The sequence below is a fragment of the Cyanistes caeruleus genome, chromosome 1, assembly GCF_971803275.1.
Source record: "Cyanistes caeruleus chromosome 1, bCyaCae1.hap1.1, whole genome shotgun sequence".
NCBI lineage: Eukaryota > Metazoa > Chordata > Aves > Passeriformes > Paridae > Cyanistes > Cyanistes caeruleus.
The window spans coordinates 38,999,933-39,021,986 of record NC_141701.1 but is presented as its reverse complement, the minus strand read 5'-3'; the positions used below and the strand labels follow the sequence as shown (position 1 = coordinate 39,021,986).

The 22,054-nt window shown below is 39.6% G+C and overlaps 1 protein-coding gene across 6 annotated transcripts in view; it reads left to right on the top strand.

Annotated features, from left to right (window-relative positions):
• The window catches only part of LYN (LYN proto-oncogene, Src family tyrosine kinase), a 50,439-nt gene that overhangs the window by 26,126 nt on the left and 2,259 nt on the right, over nt 1–22,054 (top strand). For all 6 annotated transcript variants that reach the window (XM_086887856.1, XM_086887845.1, XM_086887850.1 and 3 more), the window contains exons 8-12: nt 842–994; nt 6,792–6,974; nt 8,462–8,538; nt 15,950–16,103; nt 17,491–17,622. In XM_086887856.1, the coding sequence (XP_086743982.1) occupies nt 842–994; nt 6,792–6,974; nt 8,462–8,538; nt 15,950–16,103; nt 17,491–17,622 (699 nt within the window). The remainder of the gene's footprint in view (nt 1–841; nt 995–6,791; nt 6,975–8,461; nt 8,539–15,949; nt 16,104–17,490; nt 17,623–22,054) is intronic.

Genomic DNA, 22,054 nt, shown 5'->3' with positions numbered 1-22,054 from the left:
ATTTTTCCTGTAAATGTGTTTGTTTAATTATTTATTTTTAAAGGAAGAAATATTCCATATACTGCAAAGAAATAAAATTACACCCACATAGAATGTATACATTTATTTTAAAAAATAAAGCGGGGGAGAGGAAGGGATAAGTCTACCTATGTTTGAGCTGCAAAACTGACTTCTCATTTTGCATAACCTCCTGCTGGATACCTCCAAAATACAAGCTTTTTAATCTTGTAACTGGGAATAAAGATAAGACAAGAAAAGTAGGACATAAAATCACATAGAAATTTTGCAAAGCCATTCTGAGGACTTGGCCATGAAAATTTTCTGAATAGATAGATATGTATGCTAGCTGTTCAGCACATCTGGAAAACCTGAGAATTATTCAACATACATATATATAAAAGTTAGAGCTGGTCAGTGTCTGGAGGAAAAATAATGTTGACCTACTTATGCTTGCATGCACATCTTTCCGAAACCATGTTGCAAGAAAATTTAATGACAAACTCAGAACACAGATCCCAAACCTGACTCCAATGTGAATCTTAATCAACATAGTGTCAGTAATAAGATCTGATCTTGTATTTACTTGGTGCAAATTGTGCTAAAACCCCTTAATAATCTGACAGCAACCAGATGCATGTGATACTTTTTTATTAAATTTGTCTCTGAATGTGAAATTTCATATCAGAGGCACTTAAAGCCAGAAAGGCTACATTTTCATCATAACATCGGGTTATTTTGAACATTATTGTGGGCTGGTTAGTGCAATTAAGCAGTGTTTGTCTCAAGTTGTTTGGCACAGGAGTATAATGTATTTTGTATTTTTTTTTTCTTTGAAAACCAGGGCAATCAGATGGCTTATGCAGAAAGTTGGAAAAAGCTTGTATTAGTCCCAAACCTCAAAAACCATGGGATAAAGATGCATGGGAAATTCCACGGGAATCGATTAAATTAGTGAAGAAACTTGGAGCTGGTCAGTTTGGAGAAGTCTGGATGGGTAAGTTTATTCTTTTGAAGTGAGTATTTAACTGAAGGAAATGTCATTTCAGAGTCATTCAAAAACATAGTGGACATGAACCTGATCCTACATACTTGTAAAACAGCAAAATCAGCCCCAGAATATGCCATCTTGTGAGGAGAGAGGGCTTGTAAAAGGGTGTAGATACCTGACAAGGAAGTGGAACAAATCCTTTGGGTGTCTCCTAGAGGAAAAAAAATAGTGAGTAAGCACTCTTATTCGGGAGGTCAAAGACAATAGAGTTTTTTGCTATGTTTTGAGGTGGAAATAGAAGGTTCTAGTAAGATGTGTCTCCTGAATCTCAAAATCAATGAGCCTCTCAGAACTTTGTTTCAAAACAGAAAGTATTAAAGAATAAGAAATAGAAAGAAACACTGTATTTTATTGGATTGTGTAGAGAGTTTTCATTATCTGTTCGTGAAGATACCTGCTGCAATGTAGTGCATGGGTGAAAAAAGGTTACCACTACTGGGTGAAAAAAGGGAGCAAACTTAACCCAAGAGTGTTGTCTGCCAGTGTGCTGCTTAGAAAGTCGGTGATTTATGTAGTAAAAAGACTAGAGATTGAACAGCCCATACCCTGAATCATCAGGTGGGACCCCAATAATAAAATGGTCATAAGACCTACAAGTTGTAAACATTAATAATTACCCAGCAGAAAATGATAGCATTAATTATTATAACCTGAATAAGATGCTTTCTTGGCTAATAAGCAGTATTTCCTCAGCCTTAGTGACTTCCTATTGGCAAGGGGCTATGTCCAGTGTCACATTCAGGGAAAATCATCTTGCTTTTGAAATGCTGTCTATTCTGACATCAGAGTATTCTTTTGGCTCCCTCATTGCGTGTTCTGTGTACTATTCATTGCTTACACACTTTTTTGCCAGTTACCATCTTATTTGAGTTGAACTGTGTCTTCCTCCCAAAGTCTTCATTAAGATGTTTTTTCAGGCCAAACCATTCTCTTAGACTTTCCCCCATCTCTTTTTTGGGACATTATGTTTAAGTAGGAATAAATTTGTTATAGTTATAACAAAAGATCAGATTATGGTGATGATGATCATTATTCATTTTAAGACCTAAGATTCTATAGGCAGAGCATTTCTGAGCAACTTAAAAGTGTATCCCAAATCTGGCTAGAAGACACAAAGCTATGAAGGGGTCTGTGATAATCCATGGGAGTGTGTCAGTCTGACAGGAATGTCATTGCTTTGAAGAGATGTTCTCATTTAGAAAAGCAAAGCACTGACTGGTGCTGAGTGGCAAATTATACACACACAACTACAGTGTCAATCAGAAAGCTCTAACTGAGTCTTAGGTGCAATCTTTTGGTATAAATCATGTAAAAAGTGTAAGCAACACATCTCTGTAATATAACATAGCCAAATTCAGCCTTTTATCTGCCTTCAGAAGAAAAGGCTTAAGAAACCCTCTAGCTATGATATATATGATTGACAATTTAGATACTAGTCAGGACAAGTGTCAACCATTGTGCAGTTATTTCTGTCTCATAAACCAGGGCAACAAATGTTTAACTTACACTGAAATGCTGTGGAAGTCTGTGGTAGGAGCTAGTTACCTGCTTGAAGATGCAGATCATTTTGGGAAGTGACTACTTCTGCACATACACACAGAAAAGAATAAAACTTTAAGAGGGTGTTTCTGCTTCAAAATGCTTCCTCTTGTTTGTGTCATTATTTTAACATCTAAATTGGGCCTGAACTCTATGTCAGAATTGCTGCACTGTGAGAAAAACTAACGTACTGTGAAAGCAATTGCTGCATTTCCTCTTCTTTGCTTTCTTTCTTATGTGAGAGAAGATGATTTGCATGGCACAGATCCTCTCAAATCAGGAGCATGGTTCATCTTAGAACCAAGGAAAAGCATATTTCAGCTGTGTGGTGCAGGGTGTCAGCAAACACTGAGTATTGTAATGATTTAGGGATTTAGGGAGTTATGTAGAGGTACTGAGCAATAATCTGGTTGCTGCACTCTCCTGATTTGAGAGCTGGTTGTTACACTGCCTCCTCACAGAGAACAAAATTATTTTTCAGCCATCATGTGAATTAGAGAGAAATATTGTTCCATGGTTTAATTACTAAATAAATTTCTTCTTGATAAAAGATACTTAGAATTGTGATTTCAGAGGGAACAGTGTCCCACTCAGAGGAATTATGCTTTTGAGTAAAGAAAGATGTAGAGCTGCTGGACAAAATCCAACAAAGACCCACAAAGATGATGAGGGGACTGGAGCATCTCTCTTTTGAGGAAAGGCTTAGGGGGATCTTATGTATTTAATAGCTGAGGGAGGTATGCAAAGTGGATGCAGCCAGGCTTTTCTTGGTGCTGCCCAGTGACAGGGCCAGGGGCAATGGGCACAAACTGGGGCACAGGAGGGTCCTTCCCAGCACTCGCTGTGTGAGTGACCAAGCACTGGCACAGGCTGCCTGGAGAGCTTGTGGTGTCACCATTCTTGGGGAGAATCAAAAGCCAACTGGACACAATCCTGGACAGCCAGCTCTTGGTGTCCCTGGGGGTGTTGGGATTTCTCAGAGATATGGGAATATAGAGATAACGCTGACACTGCAACGTGAAGATATAGAATTATAGCTTTTGTAGTCTTTTTAGTATCTCAATAACTACTTTCAGGGCTTCCATGTGGACATCTTCCTCTTGAACAGTTTGGAGGAAATTAACTTATATTACGGAATGAGTAAGAAAATCCTAGGAACAAAAGTCAGGCCTCCAGTGCCCCAAGCACTTGGCTGTGCTCCTGTATGACCTGTGCAGAGAATCTGTTTTATGGAATGGGCAGGTGAATATGCTCCAGCTCTGAAGAGTTGCTTTTACATAGAGAAAAGTTGCTATCAGTTTTCCAGTTTTTTCTATCAATACAAGTGCTATTTTATGCATTTTATAGAGATTTTCTGGGTTTGTGCTCCCAAGTTAGTGTTTATGTGTGCATTTTGTTCATCAGTTGTGCAGCCTGGGCTTTTTGCCTTCACAGGGAGCCCTTTAATGGGCTGTGTGGAAATGAGTGAGGGATGGAGCTGCTGCTGCATTTTTCTGTTCTGCAGCTGAACCGTGGCTGTAGCAGGTGAAGGAGTGAAGTGCTGGCGTGCAGTTGGATGCAGAAAAGCTGCTGTTCCTCAGACTCTTTCCCAGTACCTCCTCCAATAGTAACTGCTCCAGCCATTGTCTGCCTTCTAGCGGTGTCACATCTCCATAGCTCAGACAAGTTGTTCCCAGTTTACCCTGCAGGGAATTACTGGAAAAGCAGAGGAAGGAGAAAGCTGAATATTAGAGGCTTGTTCAGAAAGCTCTGCATCTTGAGTCCTGTTCAGAAATGGTAGGTACAACCTCAGTTGTCTGTTATAAGTTCATCACATCTTGGCTTGATTAAGCCCATGCAAGACTCTGGGGACAACCTGGCTATGCAAGATACTACTACTCTGTCAAAATAAGAGTAATCAACTCCAAAATAAATACCTGAAACACTATTTTTTTTTGAGAATTCAATTCTAATATGTAGAGAAGAACATGGCTCATTGTGTGAGACATCATCACACAATCCTCAGACTTTCATACTATTGATTGCTTTACATTTGATTTTTAACAGTAGCTAAAACTGCAAAGAAACTGACGTCCTCCCATGGTATGAAAGGGTTTTAGACCATGGAGTTCAGTGCATCTGGGCAGCTACTTTAATGATGTGATGAACCAGAGCAGCACTGCAAGAACAGGGTCTATGTTTTATGCATTTTTGCTCTTAGTGTGAACTGATATGATGTGAATTATGGTGCTCTGTGGTATTAATAATCGATGAAGAGAATTCTCAAGCAGGGCTAAGAGGAAAGTTAACAAGGCAAATGCAGCAATTATGATGTAGTTTATTAATGAGACACATCTTGCTTGCATCTCAAGTGTAAAAGATTCTCTTATTCAATAAGCTCTGAATTAAAATGTAAGTAATATGTGCTTTGAAAGTGTATTTTCTTCTGCAGCTGTTAGAAGTAGCAGAGTGTGCTCACAGAGCTCATGGCCACGTTGTTTTTGTGTCCCATCCTTCCTTTTCATCATACATGATGAAACAAATGAACATGAGAGAAATCTGAGATCAGGTATTTCTAGTGCTCTCACCAGTTATTTATTTTGTACATTACCACCAAAGGGTCAAGGTAGACTTTTTTACAGAAGAAAACCTCAGTATTACAGAGATTTTGCAGTAAAGCAAACTATCTGTAAGAAAGACCTGAGTTTGAAGGATATCTTTAGTGAATGTAAAATACTGGTACATAGTTAATGCTAAGTGTGTTGGGCATAATTGCTTCACTGAAATAGTTGTGTGTTCAGTAGAGAATTCAACAAATTGAGAGTGGAGCTCATGCTCTGTTTTAGGGTGTGGGATGGAATAGTGGAAATTATGCAAATAATCTTTCTGCTTCCTAAACAGAGAGAAATATTTTTATTATCTGTTTTTCTGATAGTTGTAAATCATAGACCTGAGCTTTAACAGCAGATTTGACCTGTATCTGTAATTTCTTACTATTAGGTAACTTAGAGAAATGTCTTTGCTATGTTTTGACCTGACCATGTTTGGAAAAATAGATTTGATAATCATGCAGGTGAATATTTTGTGATTGTGGCATAGTGGCTTTTCTCAGGTATTGATCCTTCTTCAAAAAAGATGCAGTGCTCAGAGCAATCACTGAAGATCTGGAAGCTAGGTCCTTGGTTTGCCAGTGATTTCTTTTGTTGGATGAAAAATAGCATAAGGAAATGGTAGATTCCAGTGTAGAGGTGCATCCATCATGGCAATGATCTGGATTGTTGCTGAATAAGGAAATGAAGCCATTTTGTTGAGTCAGGAAGGCTTTACCTCTTCTGAGAAATATTTCTACAATGTTGCCTTGGGTATGGTGGGGATAAAAGTTGCATTTATATCCCACTCACTCTTTTATTTCTTTTATTTTTCAAATTAAATTGCTTCACAAGATAAACTTTAGGATCAATGCTTGCTGCTCTATTTCTTAATGCTATTTTAACATTTATTTAATGTTTGGTAAGTATTAAATCTGAGAAAAATTCACTGTTTTCTCTTAACTGATAGTTGCTTTTTATATAATTAGAAGGTTATGTTAGAAGGTTTGATAAACAGAGACATGAACCACAGCCACAGTCTCCTCCACTCCTGGCATGGGCTGTGTGATAAGAAGTTATCACATCTTAAATCTTGTGCTGAACACTGCAGGATTGCAGTCCTGGCAGCGTGTCCTTGTTGGTCACGAGAACCATTTGACTGTACTTTCCTGTAACGCTCCATTTTGAGCACGAAGGGTTACAGGAAGGATTATAAGCATGAGACTGGCATGCATGAAATAAGTGTAATCATGGGATTTAAGATACTTCAGAATCTTCCAGCCAGTCCTTGGACTCTTTTGTTCTGGGGCAGTTTTAAGTGAACATTCATTGAAATATACCTTGACCAAGTATTTTAGGAGCTACTTGTGAATGGAATACATACTTAGTATGAAGTAAGATCATTTGCTTGCTTTATTTTTTTTAATCTAAAAATAAGGAATGGATCATTTTTCTCTGCAGTGCTATATAAATTGCAAAATAAAAAGGAATTCTAGCATAAATATTTGTGCTACATCTGGTACTTGCTTTCAGGCTCTTAGCTATTCCTGGAATCCAACCTCACCTGCTTGACAGATTCCTTGACTCTGTGGGCAGCAGAGTGACTTCAGCACACTGATCATATCTCCTCCTTGTAGGTTACTATCATAACAGCACCAAAGTGGCTGTGAAGACTCTGAAGCCTGGAACAATGTCTGTGCAAGCCTTCCTGGAGGAAGCCAACCTCATGAAAACACTTCAGCATGATAAACTGGTTAGGCTTTATGCTGTAGTGACCAAAGAAGAACCTATTTATATTATAACAGAATTCATGGCAAAAGGTGAGCAAAACCTTGGACCTGCATGCTGATTTGGGCTGAAGGAGAGTTTATTTTCTTCCCAGTGGCTGTATGAGGTTCTGTTCTGGGTTTGTGCTGAACACAGGGTTGATAATTCAGAGCTGTTTTTGTTGTGGCTCAGCAGGGCTCACACAGAGCCAAGGCCTTCTCTGCTTTTTGTGCTGCCACGCTGCTGAGGGGGCTGGGGGTGCATGGGAGGGTGGGAGGAGACACAGCCAGGACAGGTGACCCCAGCTGACCAAAGGGATATTCCAGACCATGTGGAATCATGTTCAGTATGTAAAGCTGGGGGAGGAAGGAGGGACATATGGAATGGCAGTGTTTGTTTTCCCTAGTAAACATTACATGTGCTGGGGCCCTGCTCTCCTGGGAATGGCTGAGCACCTGCCTGCCCATGGGAATCACTGAATTGATTCCTTGTTTAGCTTTGCTGGTGTGCACAGCTTTTGCTTTTTCCTCTTCCCATTAATCTGTCTTTATCTCAGCCCATGAATTCTCTACCTTTTACCTTTCTGCTTTTCTCCCTGGGTGGGGAGTGAGTGAGTGGCTGGCTGATGGCCGGGGTTAAACTATGACAATCTGCAAACAATAGTTTAGTGAACGCTTCTGGTTCTCCTAAACTAGGTCCCTTTCTTTTTAAAGAAAGGAATGATAAAGTTATTTTTAAATGTTCAAATATTAAGGGAAGGAGCACCTATCCTTAAGATGGGCTGGGGCTTTAATTTTCTGACTCATTACTGCATTTGTGAAATAAACCATTTTTAAGGATTTCTTAAATGCAGCATTTTCTATTGTTTCTGAACCAGAGGATTACACACAGAATAGCTGAATAGCTCTGGGTCCTTTGGACTTGCTGCCTAACTCTTTTTTTTTCTGGTACCATAGCAAGCCAATTGAAACAAATCTTAGGAGTTGCCTTATGTGGTTCTTGAATTGATAAATGTGTGTGTAATGAGGTGAGTGAGGAATGGTCAAGAGTGGCTGCACTACTGGGAAAGGACTCTATAGAGCATTAGTGCACAAAATATATGAAGTTTCCTTCTCAGATTATCTTGGGTAGTAGCTTTTCTTGTTTTGTTCTGTTTTCAAGTAATTTTGCTGGTAATTTAATGAACAAATATTGGGGCACTTAGTCTGTATGACTTGTTTTGATGTGTGTGATTCTCCAAGACATCTTTCCTGATGGTCCATCCAGTGGGGTCCTTATCAATCTCAGCACCACTGAACTGAGTTGTGGTCTCGTGGGAGTTTCCTACAGCTGGGGAAATAGCAACACTTGAATGTCTGACATGTTGATTTGGGTGTTCCTGTCGTTAAATCATGCAAAGAGACTGTCTTACTGTAGTCAACTTGAAAATACATCAAAATACTTCACTGCATTTGTTTTGTTATCCAGAAAATTGGGGAACCAATGTGACTTTTATTTTTGTAATAAGATGCACTGATTTAATCTTTCTCTGTTTTAACAGGAAGTTTGCTGGATTTTCTAAAGAGTGATGAAGGAAGTAAATTGTTGCTTCCAAAGCTAATCGACTTCTCTGCTCAGGTAAAACTTAAAAAAATACATTCAAAATTGTAGGGGGTTACTTCTCTTAGAGTCTGAAACTCATACTGGGTAATTTTATCCTAAGGATTTTTAACATTAAAAAAATGCAATTTACACATCAATTTTGAGTAAATATGGATCATTGAAAGGAGGAGATAGATGGAAGAGGTTTCAAAGGAATATATGGTTAGGCTTAACTCTTAGATACTGCTGGTGACGTGTTTAGATGGCAGCAGAACCCAGCTGCCTTCCTTTGTGAAAGAGTTGCTTTCAATTTGAGTGGCTATGAAGGACAAGTCTGTGAGTTTTTGCTTAGCAGATTTCTTCAGAGTTAATAAATGTGTCATTTTTTTTTACTTCTTAAGTTAGGTTAACTGGTCAAACTCCTCTTAACCTCAGTGTACTCTTTTTGGTTTCAAATTCTTAGGTAAATTGTTGTGAAATGGTGTTTCAGGTACTAGTCTATGATTTATGAACCAGTATGATTGCTTAAAAATACACAAGTTACCTCTGTCTTAAATGAAATCTGAAGAGAGACCCCAGAGTGATTTGTGTGTCACAGCCTGAATTGAAGGTCCCACAGCCTGGTGGTTTGTCTTGGACAGTTATCAGAATTAGGTGTCCAGGGAGGCATGTAACAAAGATAGAGGAATAATTCTACTTTTGCAGGTTGTACTCTATGTTAATAGTAGGTAATTATGGCATTTCTGGTAGGTTATTGTTAACCAACCTTTTTTGGGGTTGTTTTTTTATTGCAATAGAGTTTACAGATTGTTGTACCCTATTATGTTAACTTGTTATAACTCGTGAGGAAAGATGGGAAAACATTAAAAGGTATAATAAAGCATTAGGAATCTATACCAAAAATTCACAGTAAGAATATTATATAAGTGTTTTATGTAATATTGCTACACAAATAATTATAGGATTGGATATTAAGAAGTATTTCTTTACCAAAAAGATTTCTCAAACACAGGAACAGGCTTCCTAGAGAGGTGATTAATGCCCCAAACCTGTCATATTTTAAAAGTCATTTGGTCAATGTCCTTAATATATGCTTTAACTTCTGGTTAAAGTGGTCTGAAGTGGTCCAGAAGTTGGACTAGATGACTACTGAAGGTCCTTTCAAACTGGAACTATTCTATAGTATATATCACATATTGTTATGTAGATGTTCAATATATCAAATATAGGTTTTTATTTCACATAGACTCAATTGAAGAGCTATTTTTCCTACAATTGTTGATTTAGTGTGGTTATAAGCTCTTTAAATTTTTTGAACTCTTTAGGTAATTTGTCCTTAAGAATTTATTTTTAGTGGAGTAAAAGCTTTGCAGATGTGGAAAACCTGCTGGATCCCAGGTTGTTGTCTGAAAAGATGAGTAACAGTGGGGAGAATAGAAAATAAATAGCTTTGAACATAGTGTGTACAATTCAAGAGAGAAAAGAATATCTGTGAACATTGATTTGAAAGGAGACCCGAGATGGGGAGAGAAAAGCACATGTGGTTTCACAGCAGATCATTTTATTGGAGTTAGGGGTGTTACATTCATTTTAAATTGATACTGTGTTTTCAGAAATTTAAGGCTTGAAAAGGGTAATGAACTAAAGAGAAACTCTGTGTACAACTTGGGTAAATCACTTCAAGATAACAAAGGTCAGAGATTGTCATTCACAAAGCTCTGAAGGTCACTTCAAATGGACATCCCTTGTCACCCTGATGTGACAGCAGCCTCTCAGAGCCAGTTCCTGCACTGGGCCCCAGAGGCCACGACCTTGTGCTGCACAGGTGATGTGACAAGTCCCTCTTGTCATATAAGATGTAGACCATCAAGGGAAATTCCTGAGACTGGCTTGCAGTCACCCTCAAAGGATGTTCAGGAATGCCTCTCAGAGGATTTCTGGCTGAGGCCCAAACAAAGCTTTGGAACAGAGATACCGGGATTTTTCTTACGAAAAGAATTTGTAGGGTTTTTGAGCACATTTTTAAAGAGCCCTTATTGCCATTGTGTGATAACAGGGCTGTGTGGAATAGACTTGCAGGCTCCATGTGTGTGGTTCCAGACCAGAGATTTCCCTCTGACCAACACAGATGTTCCACTGGTCTTTTCTGTCTCTGGCAGTCTGAATTAATTATAGATCTTTTGGGCAAAAGATGGACAAAAATCTTTTCAGACCTCTGCTAAAGTAACCTGTGGATCACAGATGCTCCTGACTGTAGGCTGTGTGTAAAGGAGAACACAAAATGTGTGTAGTTTTTTGATGTGACTCTGGTTTTTACAAATGGGACACTAATTTATTCTTACAGAAGTGATGTTAACCTCTCTGCAGAGTGCAGGGACAAGAAATTTGGTGAGATGTCTTTCAGAAGAGGTTAAGATTAACATGGAAGGAAGTTTGTGGTGAAGATTCCTATTCTTAATGACTTTTTTTTGTCTTGGCGGACACACACTTGAGCTCTTCATTACTCTCTGATCACACCATTCTGGAAAAGCACTTCGCCAGGCTATCCCAGATTCTCAGGAACACTGAAAATGCAAGAAATGGTAGCTGAACATTAGCTTATTTTTGCCCTCATCCGTCTGTGATGTTACAAGACACAGGAGGGACTGAGAATGGAGGAAAGGGAGAGGAGGACATGGTCTCTGTGACTTTTAGCTGTTTAAAGAATATAGTACAGGCAGTTGTACAGGAAACCCCAGCTGAAGCTGATTTTCCAAGAGCACTGTGGGTTGTTGTTTGCATTGCCAGGCTGTTTAGTGCTTCATTCACTGAGTTCATTACACCTTTGCCTTGAAGAGTCTTGAAAAAAATATGTCTTTGCAAGAGGTGAAACATTCTGACTTTGCAAAATGAGAACTGCTCCTCCTCTAGATGAAATAAACTACTTTTTTTAAGTAAGTTTAAAAAGGTTTTTCAGGCAAGTAATCAGATACACTCCTGCTCTGCTGCTATACTGGTTTAGCTGTCCAGTTAGGTGAGCACACCTGCTGATGGACATTTTTGGCAGAGATAGCTGTTACTTGGTTACACTTATATCTAGTGCCTACCTTAACTTACAGCTGTGGATTCTGGACTTTGGTGATTTACTTTCTGTACTAATGGTTGTGATTTATGAAATTTGGTTTGTGGAGAAAATGCTTGCTAGGAAGGTGGTCCTGTCAGTTTCTAAAGCAACCTGCTTTCTGACAGAGCTGAAGGTATCTCTTGTGTTTTAATCAGCCCATATGAGTAGGGGCTGGGGGAATTTAATGTTAGCTGTGCCTTGGCACACAATTTTATCCACTGGAGATGGATGTTAGAAGTCTCTGAAATGAGGATGTTTTAAGGGAAACTGAGTTTTGCAAGCATAGCTTCAAGCACATACTATCTGCACTAGTACAAAATAGAGCTGTGGTATCTCCCCTAGAAGTCAGCACCAGCCTGGCTCCTCCAGTTCCTGAAGCAACTGGAAGACTCAGGGTTTTGCTAGTTGGTTTCTGTCTTGCCTCAGAGGCAATTTACCAGAAGAGCCTCTAATTCTTTGTTTCACATTTCCTGAATTCATAGTTGTTCCTGCTTGATTAGATCTCCTGAAAATGTATGACACAAATTCAGCAAACTTTTTGTATGTGTAAACTCTTCCTGCTTCTCTTGCAAATCCTTTACATTACCTTCCATGTAGGATACACATCTGTAGTGGCTGTGGTTAGGAAAATTATACCTGCTTTTACTAAACAAACTCATAACTTTCAAAAGGGTCAAAGCTTTGTCCTAAAAACAGTAATTTCTTTTTCCTCATGCGGTGCTGATATTTTCATTAACTCTTCTGTCATCTACAGCTTGACTGGCAACTTCTTTCTGTCTTCTAAGGCTATAGTGCCATTGAAATAATAGTAAACTTAGAATAAAATTAATAGAGATTTTTGATGCAGTGTTTTAATCCCCCTCTACTCTCTCTTTTAAAGTCATAGTAGAAACTCATACCTAGATTACAATTAATTTTAAGTCTTATTTGGCATTGTGACATTTCCACTGTGTATTCCTTTTTATGCTTCTTTGGTTTTTAATGATACACTCTAATGTTCCAGTGCATAATTATATACATCACTTTTATAATATTTTTTTTCCCTGTGAGTCTGCTTTAACTACATAGCTGCCTGAAAGGGGCAAGAGGAATATGATTTTGCAACCTTTCCTGACTTCACCTTTAGAATAAGCACTGCTGCAAAATGAAAATTGTTACTACACTGATGTATCATTTGAAGATATGTGTCTTTTGCAACAGTTTTCAGTGGCCAGATACAAAGGGTCTACACCCTCTTCATAGACAAAGGAATCACATGAAGATGAACTGTCTTTTTAAAAACTCTGGGATCGAGAAGTATGTTTTATTTTATTATGCATCTGGACTTTATTGAAAGGTACAGTTATTGAAAGGTACAGTTATTAAAGGCTGATCCTAGACCAAAGACAGCCCTGTACAGATCAATAACACCTCCACATCAAACCTTTCAAAGCTGCAGGCTGTTTTTAGTGAGGCTTCTCCCTGGGAGCTGAGAGAATTGCCAGATTTAAGGCAGTGCGAAATTCAGGGTATGCTCCATTATTTCCTCTGCTTAAAATTCACCAACAGGATGTTTGTGTCCACCCTCAGCGTTTTGCACTCATTTCCAGTCTGGTTTTTGGGCTGCTTTACCTGCTTTGGCAGGAGCATCCCACCAAGCTGTGGGCCAGAGCAGCCCACGTGGGCAGCTGGGAGTAGCTCTGAGGCCACTGTCCCACCTCCACTTTTAGCTGAAGCTTCACAGTGACAGAGGTTGGCTTATGGAGTGATGTATTTCTCCTGGAGGACTTTTCTTTCATTCCTACCCTGGGTGCATAGATCCTAGTATTTAGAGGTTTGTTTGGGTTGTTTTTAAAAAGGATTTAATTGGGCTGTTTCTAAAAGTGTATGTCAGTAGTTCATTAAAGGTGACAGGGAACTGCTCCCTTCTTGGCAGTAACACTTGAGCAGTGTAGGCAGAATTCTCTTTTAAAGGCCACAAAACATATTCCTGAAGCCCAAATTAGCTTTCCCATCCTGCTCCCAAATAGATGTTACATGTAGCTGAACAGTCTTGACAGGTACCAATGATCATTAAAAGAGAGGAAAAAAGGCTTTAATTTTCTTTTGTTCGTATGAATTTCTCTAGCATTAACATTCCATTTGGCAATGAAAACCCACCAATAATCACTAGAAGTTGTCACGTGGGCTCTGGCACCCATTCCCTCAATCAAAAAAAAAAATCTCTTTTTTTTTTTTCTTTCTTCTTTTCCCATAAGCAAAGTTTTAATATGACCAGATGTGTGAATTCAATTGTTTGGTTGCTGTGTTTCCCCTCATTCTCTGATTCAAAATTCCTTGCTGTCAATTTTTTCCTACTTTGGAATTTTCTGAATTTTTCAGTGAGTCTAGCACAAAGAAGAGGAAATAAAATCATCTTTCCTTTTCTTGGTTGGACTTGGAAACTAAATATCACGATCACAAATGTTTCTTTTGTGAAGTGATTCTTCATTCCCCATCCAGCAGTTTACCCAAATGTTATATCTGTGCAGGGAAGACGGAGAGAGGCTGATTCCTCTGTAGTGTTTGATGTATTTTTGGTGGCATTACCAGACCTGTCTGTATTTTGGGTGTATCTGCCATGCTGGCCAGTCTAAACTCAGCATCAGTCTTACAGCAAAACCTTCCCTTTCATCTCTGCTTCCTCCCCAAACCCATGTAATGGCATGGAGAGGAGAGAGAGGCAGAGCAGACTCTAAATTAAATACTGCTCTTCTGTTGTGCCTGTGAGTCACTAATAAGACTCTCTGTGGCAATTATTCACTAGTAGCTACTTCCTTCATTAGTAAATATTTTACTTATTTCTAGAATATGTGAAATGCAGGTGTTGCTCATTCTCTTCCATCAGAGTTTCTTCTTGGTTTAGTGTGACAACCCCCCTGAACTGTACAAGGGCAGTGTCACACTTCTCTGAAGAATGTATTTGACTGTAAGAAGAGGTTTGCAGTGGCAGGAAGTGGGAGGGCAAGTGGCTCTATTTTTCCATTGCTTAAACTGAAAAAGAGGAACAAAGACCGTGCCCTGGCAGTACCCCTCGGGGACTTTTTAAAAACGAATAAGCAGAAGTGATGCTCATGTTCTCTTCAGATTTGGTCAGCTGCTCTGCCTGCTGAGCTCGGCCCAGCTGAAAGGAGCACTCTGGTGCTGGGGAGGGATGCGTGCACTTGTCTGCTCCTCAGGTGGAGAGGAGAGAGCCTGTGCTGGAGGTGCAGGGACTGGCACTGGTGAAGGACCCTTGCTGCTTTACTGCTGCACCACTGGCAGATCTCAGGGCGTGGCTGTTCCCCAAATCATGAGGCCAAGAGGGGTCTGTCACCTCCCACAGACATCCCAGAGGTACCTGTGGCACAGGTGGAACCTTGACTGGCAATGTCCCATCACCAGTCTCACAAGAAAGATAGAAACTGATAGCTCCCAAAGACAGAGTTTCTTTTTCTTTTTTCTTAGCTCCTCTTCTACTTTTGGACAGAATACAGTTTACACATAAATTTTATTACTCTGAGTTTAGAAACTATTGTTTCAGTTTCTTTTTTTTACTTTTTTTTCTTTTTTCTTTTTTTTTTTTCCCCCTGAAAAGGAAAATGTTTCTCTTCAGGGGAAAAAAAAAAAGTAACCTGGAAATAAAATCATCCCCTGTGCATATTTTGAGGTTATTAATCCTCTTTAATTTGGCTTGGAAATCAATTTGGGCTGCTGAAATGCAGATTATATTTACTCATGATACTATCTGAGAGCTGGCTGTTGCCAAAAACTCCTCATGTATGAACAGGTACACATTGTTGTAGAAGAAAATGAAGTTGTTTCCCCTATCTTAGTAATTGCTTCCTGATTGTCCAGGTTTATACAGGGCAGATGGAAAGTTGTTGTGTTTTTTTAACTTTTCCTGCACTGTTGCTTTATCAGTACCTGGTTCATCAGAACACCTATATCCTAAGTGATTAATTCCTTCTCTTTCTTAGTATTTAGAAAAATAAACTGGTTAATAATTTAGGAAAGAGGGTATTTTAATAGAAATCTTAGGAACATTTTATTCAAGATTCTGTTTCAGGAAATGTCTTTCATACGCATCTAATCCTGCCAGCTGTTATTCACCCAAATAATTCTTTCAGAGCTGCTACTGTAAGCAGAGTTTTGCAGGACTGAATCTGTGCATAGGTTTTCTATGGCAACCCCCCCTTTCCTGCCTTCCATCTAAAAAATTCCCCAAAAGACACCAATAATGAATAAATGGATGTGGCTTTGCTGATATCTTCGAAGAGGGATCAGGTCCTGCTAATGGAGCTGTATGGTATTGAAATACCAAAACAGTTGTTCTTTTGGTTACAGATTGCAGAAGGGATGGCATACATAGAAAGAAAAAATTACATCCATCGAGATTTGAGAGCAGCGAATGTTCTGGTGTCAGACTTACTGATGTGCAAAATTGCTGATTTTGGACTGGCGAGGGTGATTGAAGACAATGAATACACAGCAAGGGAAGGTATGTATTTTTATTTTTGTCTTTAAAACTTCAGCCTCCAGGAGGCAGTGAGGCTGTATCTAACAGAAATATGGTCACCAAGGAAAAAAAGTACTGTAACAGCTTCCTAGGGGCAGCATTAGAACTTCTGAAATAAATAAAGGAAACAAATAACCTTTCTGTGCTGCCCAGGCTTTTTGACGAGTTTATTTTAAATAAATTTGTAAGAAAAAGACAACCCAGAGTATTTAACTGCACACAATTTTTTCCTAAATTGAACAAAATAATTTCACAGTCACAGCTACTGTCTGACAGAATTAAAGGCCAAGAAACTGTGGTCTTATATTCTCCCAACATCCTCAAGTGCCGTTTGGAGCTTCTTTCACTTAGGGAAAGGAAGAGAAAGCAGTTCTGGTAACAAGAAAGCAGTTGCTGGTAACGGGAAAAGCTTTAGCAGAACTGGCTACCTTTGGAAGCTGTTTGAGGATCTGCAGCATTAATTTGCATGTTCAGCAGCATAGCAGGGACACTGCAAGGCTGGGTCATGTCCCTGTTCAGCACATGGATGGGAGGTAACAGGGTCAGGACTGGCAAGAGGAAAAACATGCTATGAAAGGTGCTTGTCTGGGCTTTGCCATGAGTGTTTTGCTAATGCTGTCAAGGATCCTTTCAAGAAGTGCCTTGTTGGTTGTAGTGAAAAGTTTTTATTTATGCTTCCATGCATAAGGGTGACTTTCCATAGTGGTTGGTTGGCTGGCTTTCCCTTCTCCTTTTAGAGACACTGCCTCAGGTTTTCAGTCTGCATGGATACTGTGGTAACATGGGGCGAGAGGGGAAGAACTGAAGTATGGAGAAGAAAGAGAACAGTGCACTACAGCTGAGATTAAAGGAAGATGAGCTATTCAGCAGTCACTGAGTTATAGTAATTCCATAGATCAGCAGGAAGGGTCTGATAAGCACTTTTCAGAGGTACAGACCAGTATCTGTGGGTTTTAGCTAGCTCTGGACATTGTATATTGATTAAATTAACTTCTCAGGTTATAAATTTTTTATGTCAAGTTTCTTTGATGTGTTTTCTGCTATCAGAAAAGTTTCCTAGCTCACCTGGTATTTTGTGCCAAAATGTTAGAGCAGGCTAAAATGGGCTTAGAGAGACTCTGCTTGTATTACTCCTCGTTGTCAAATGAATTAATGTAGTATTCCCAGCAAAGGCTGCCTGAATGTTTTTATTTAACTGAAAGGAGTTTGCTTTTATGTGGCAATTTCTGGAATCAGTTAGTTGGATATGAAAGGCAGTAGTTTAAGATACGACTTTTAAGGTATGTCTTGCTACTGCTTTTGCATCTATGGCTGAATGTGAAATGGATTAAAGTGACTATTTGAGACTGTATTTTTTTTTTTTTTTTAGGTGCAAAATTCCCTATTAAATGGACAGCACCAGAGGCAATTAACTATGGCTCTTTCACTATTAAATCTGACGTGTGGTCATTTGGGATTCTCCTGTATGAAATTGTTACATATGGAAAGATTCCTTATCCAGGTATGGCCCTGTGGTTTTACTCTGTATTGATATTTTGGTGCTAAAAGGCAAAGGAAATATTCAGGGAAAGAGCTGGCATCTGACAGTAGTGACACTGCTGATTAGAAAAATGTCTTACAGGTAATTTTACTGCTTTGAAAACTTAGTCACTGTATGTGTAAGGCACATGCCTCTCCAGGGTAGAATTTAGCAGCCAGACTAGTGGCACCATGGGTATAAAGTTATTGTTATATATTGTAAAGGTTACAGCTGCAGCAAATGCAGATCCTGTATTTATGACATCCCTGTTTTGTGGACAGAAGCACAGTCCCATGGTGAGGATGCAGTGCTGCAAGTTCTAACAGTGCCCTGTCAGCTGCTGGGGATTTTAATAACATCATATGTGAAGATACTAAGAAAGCATGTTTTCACAAGCAAAGAGGCTGTAAAAATTTGTCAGTGCTAGCTAGTATAAACAAATATGAAAGCAGACCCTAAAGCACTGTTGATGTACCACTAGGAATGTTTACTATTTGTTGTTCCATACAGTCAGGAGCAAGGCCACAGAGATGTGCTCATCAAATGGAGCTGCATTAGGTAGATGTGAGATGGTCATGTGCCTCATGTTTAATTTTTCATTCTTAAACAAAATATATGTTAAGGTTTCCAGCATGCAGAGACACCTTGTATGAAGGGTTTTTTTATGCACATAAAATTATTACATCTCAGGCAGAGATGATTAATTCTGGGTAACAGACTGCATTCATTTAAACTTGCTGAGGCAATAGGAAATTGCCCTAAATTCCCTTCTCTTGTGGGCAAATGGGGAAAGTACAGCAATGTTCACCTGTGCTGCACATCTCATAGGCAGAATAACTTCTGAGAAGAACCTTGGGATCCTGATGGGAAAGGGAATCCAGATATTTAATCCAAGCAAAGCTTTCCCAGTGCTTCCAGTGCAGCAGCTCTTGCTGCTTAAACAGTGAAAACATTTTCACCACTTCATGAGCAGCTGGAATTCTGCATCCTGAGCTGCCAGAGGCAGGCAAGAGGCAGACCTGAGTCCCTGAAGTGACAGTAGGCAGAACACCTCTGGGCACAGGGAGATGGGAAATCCCACAAGACTCGGGCAGTGGGAAATGGGTGATGGCAGCCAACTTCACCCTACTGTGGAAGAACATCATGACTTTCCATACAAGAGGTAGAACCAAAGCAAACATTCTCATGGCACAGTGCTAGGCTAGGAAAACACTTTTTAGCTCAAGACTAGCCCCATTAAACTTCAAGAAGTGATAGGGCTGCCTGCACAGCTAGGTGCTCTGGGTCAGTTTGTAGGTGAGGGCTATGAAATACTTGACAGCACAGCAGGTCCTCCTTCTTAAACAGTGTTCATGTCCCAAGCAAGGATCAGAGGGGAGGTGTGTGCAGCCAAGTAAGGCATGGCTCTTCCCACAGTCAAGATACCATTCTTCCCTGTTAGCACTTGCCTGTCTGTACAGACAGTTCCTGCACTGAGCTGGGCTCACATGATTATTTCTGAAGAATTTCTGCTTAGAAAATGCTCCTTCTCAGAGCAAACCTACAAGGTCACCTGGAAACCAGCACCACAAAAATACAAAAACCAATCTTTAACATGAATACAAACCCCAAACTTTATTCTGCAGCTAAATCTTCTCTCTCTTTACCTTCATTTGCCATATCATAGTTTTATTCTAAGAACCAAGTCAATCTGTACAGCAGACATGGTACTGCTGCACTGCTGTGGGAAAATCTCTCTTCTAGGGAAAGTCTGGGCAATATTTTTTTTTAAATGTGGGAGCATTTTTATGAGCACCATAAATACTCCATGCACTGTGGATTCATTTATCAACCAGCAGTTACATATGGAAGGCTCTTGACTGCATATTAGAAGATTTTGATGGTTTGCAGATATTGCTTGCATTAAAATGGAAGAGAGATATATAACTATTTCAAATAGAAGTATAAATTGAAATAGCCTGTTAGACTGAAAGTTGATTCTGAGAATCAGAATCACAGCAAAATACATGGGTGACCAATCTACCTAAAGAGAAGTGGCAGATTTGGGCAAATTACCCCAGCATGGCAATAGTAACCTGGTGATAGGTGGTAACCAGTAGCCACTGGACAAAAACAGTAAATTGATTTTTCACATCTAATGGGAATGCTTCAAAATATTATTTTCAGTTATTAAACAGCTCTAGCAACCAGAGTATTCAGCATATAGGCTATCTGCATATGAAGCAGCTGGAGTTGAAACTGGCAAGTAGCTACTACCTGTACTCAACTTGGTAGGAAGCATTTCTAGCCAAGAAACTTGGAGCTTTTGTGATCTTTTTTCTTAAATTACACCAGCTATTTCTCCTCCTGAGAAACTCCATTAGTGGAACTACAGTCTCAGGAATTACATGAAACAAGTATCTGATTCTCTGGGCACATAAATTGAATTAGTAGTTAAAACCTAATTTCTGGGTGATTACATAGTGTGTCAGTACTGGCAATATCCATAACTGCATTCCAGTTATGTCTGCTGTTCTTCACAAAGTATGACCCTTTCTGACAGTGGCATTCTTCCTCCATACCACTCTGTTCACATCTTTTCCCAGGCCCTAACATAAAGAAATGTGTCTTTGTGAAACCTAACAGGTATCACAGCATAAATTAACGGACATGTACCAAAACTTTAGCATTCAAGAGGGTGTAGGTGTGATAAATATGTATGTGGGATACATTTCTTTTACTGATTAGGATGTAGATAGGGTAAGACAGGTAATTCTTTAGCTACAAAAAGAGAAAAATTTGAAGCAATTTTAAAAGGTAAAGTTAAACAAGTAGCTATTTTGAGAATACTGTTTAGACTGTGGGTAACCCTTTGTTTTAAATAAAACCCCAAGCATATGTTTACTATGGCATACTGATAAAAGTGTTTTCATTTTTTTGCTTCTGACCTCAAATGGATATTAAACAGATAGTTTTCCTGCAGGGTAGCTGAAACATGGGTTTTGTCCTTAGCATTCACAATGTAACAATCAGTCCTGCAGACAACAGATCTAAGCATAATCCTGTAAAGCACTTAAACCTAAAAAGTCATCCCCATTCTGCACAAAAGCCCAGTAGCAGCAGTCTTCATACAGCAGTACAGTTAACTAAGATTTTCTAGGGTAGGAATAACTGTTTTACTGTATATATTACAGTCAATCCATTTCTTTAGGTTCAAGCAGTCCAATCACTGTTCTCTATAAAATGGTTTATTGACTTTCTTCCTGTATTTAATTTGTCTCTATATAGCAGTAACTCCTTATTCTGTTACAACATGCCCTTCCCCTACTTTGAAATACTTCTTTCTGCACACAGGCAGTATTAGTTCAGGAAAACTTCCCTTCTCTTCCCAAAGGGGAACTGAAAATACAAAAGATGTGCCCAAAGTAAGCACTTTGATCCAGACTCGGGTTACATGGCTAAGGGTATTTTTGGAAAAGCTTAAAGCTAACAGGCTTGAGATGAAGTCAATTATATGAACTATGATAATTTTGAATAATTCAAGTAGTTACACTGGATAAAGTTATCATTTTGTTGTAATTCAAATGTGTCCTTACCTGCCAAGTGGCTTGAACCATAGCAGTCAGATGATACAAGGTCTGCACAGTCTGCAGCAACAGAGCTGCACCAAGGATTCAGGGAAGCACCACATCTACATCTCCACTCTTGACCTTGCTCAGAGCAGGACCCATCCTCTATCCTCTCAGCCAAGCAGAGCTGCTCTCCCTGCACCTCTGGGGAGCTGGTGTGTGCAGGAGGATGTCCTGCATGGACCTGACTAGAGGCTGAATGGCCTGAGAAAACCTCAAGGAGCTGTGGTCTTGGGCAGAACTGTACCACGTGGAGCATTTAGCCTGAGTGGCTGAGAGGCCTGGGATACCCTTCTCAAAAGGGAAAGCCTTCTGTGATGAGCATGAAGCTCTAGGCTGAAGCACAGGTGCTTCCTGCATGCCCAGCCATCAGAACAAGCAGCAGTCACTGAGTACAGAACAGAGTCTGTGTCCAGAGAAGGTAATGCAACCATTTGGTTTAGATTTGTAGAGGAAGGGACAAGCCCAAAGGCAGGTTTCTGGGTAGGAAGTGGTGAGCCTAAAATAGCAAAAGCTGGCCCTAGCATAGCTGGCCTTCTGAGACTAGGTGTTGAAATAGTTCTGTGAACCACTCTCAAGGGTTTGATAAAGGGGGGGAGGAGTGACAGGAAATTTCAAAAAGGGGGGAGGAAGATGGAGTTCAGGACAGGACTGTCTCATGTGACATTAGTTGGCATGTGAGACACAGGATGCACTGCTGGTACTTACAGCCCTTATCCTCTGAAAGAAAAACCATAGCAGGGGAAAAAAAGCAAAGCTCAGCATAGCTGGCAAGATGGTTTTGCATGACAGGAATAGGACAAGAG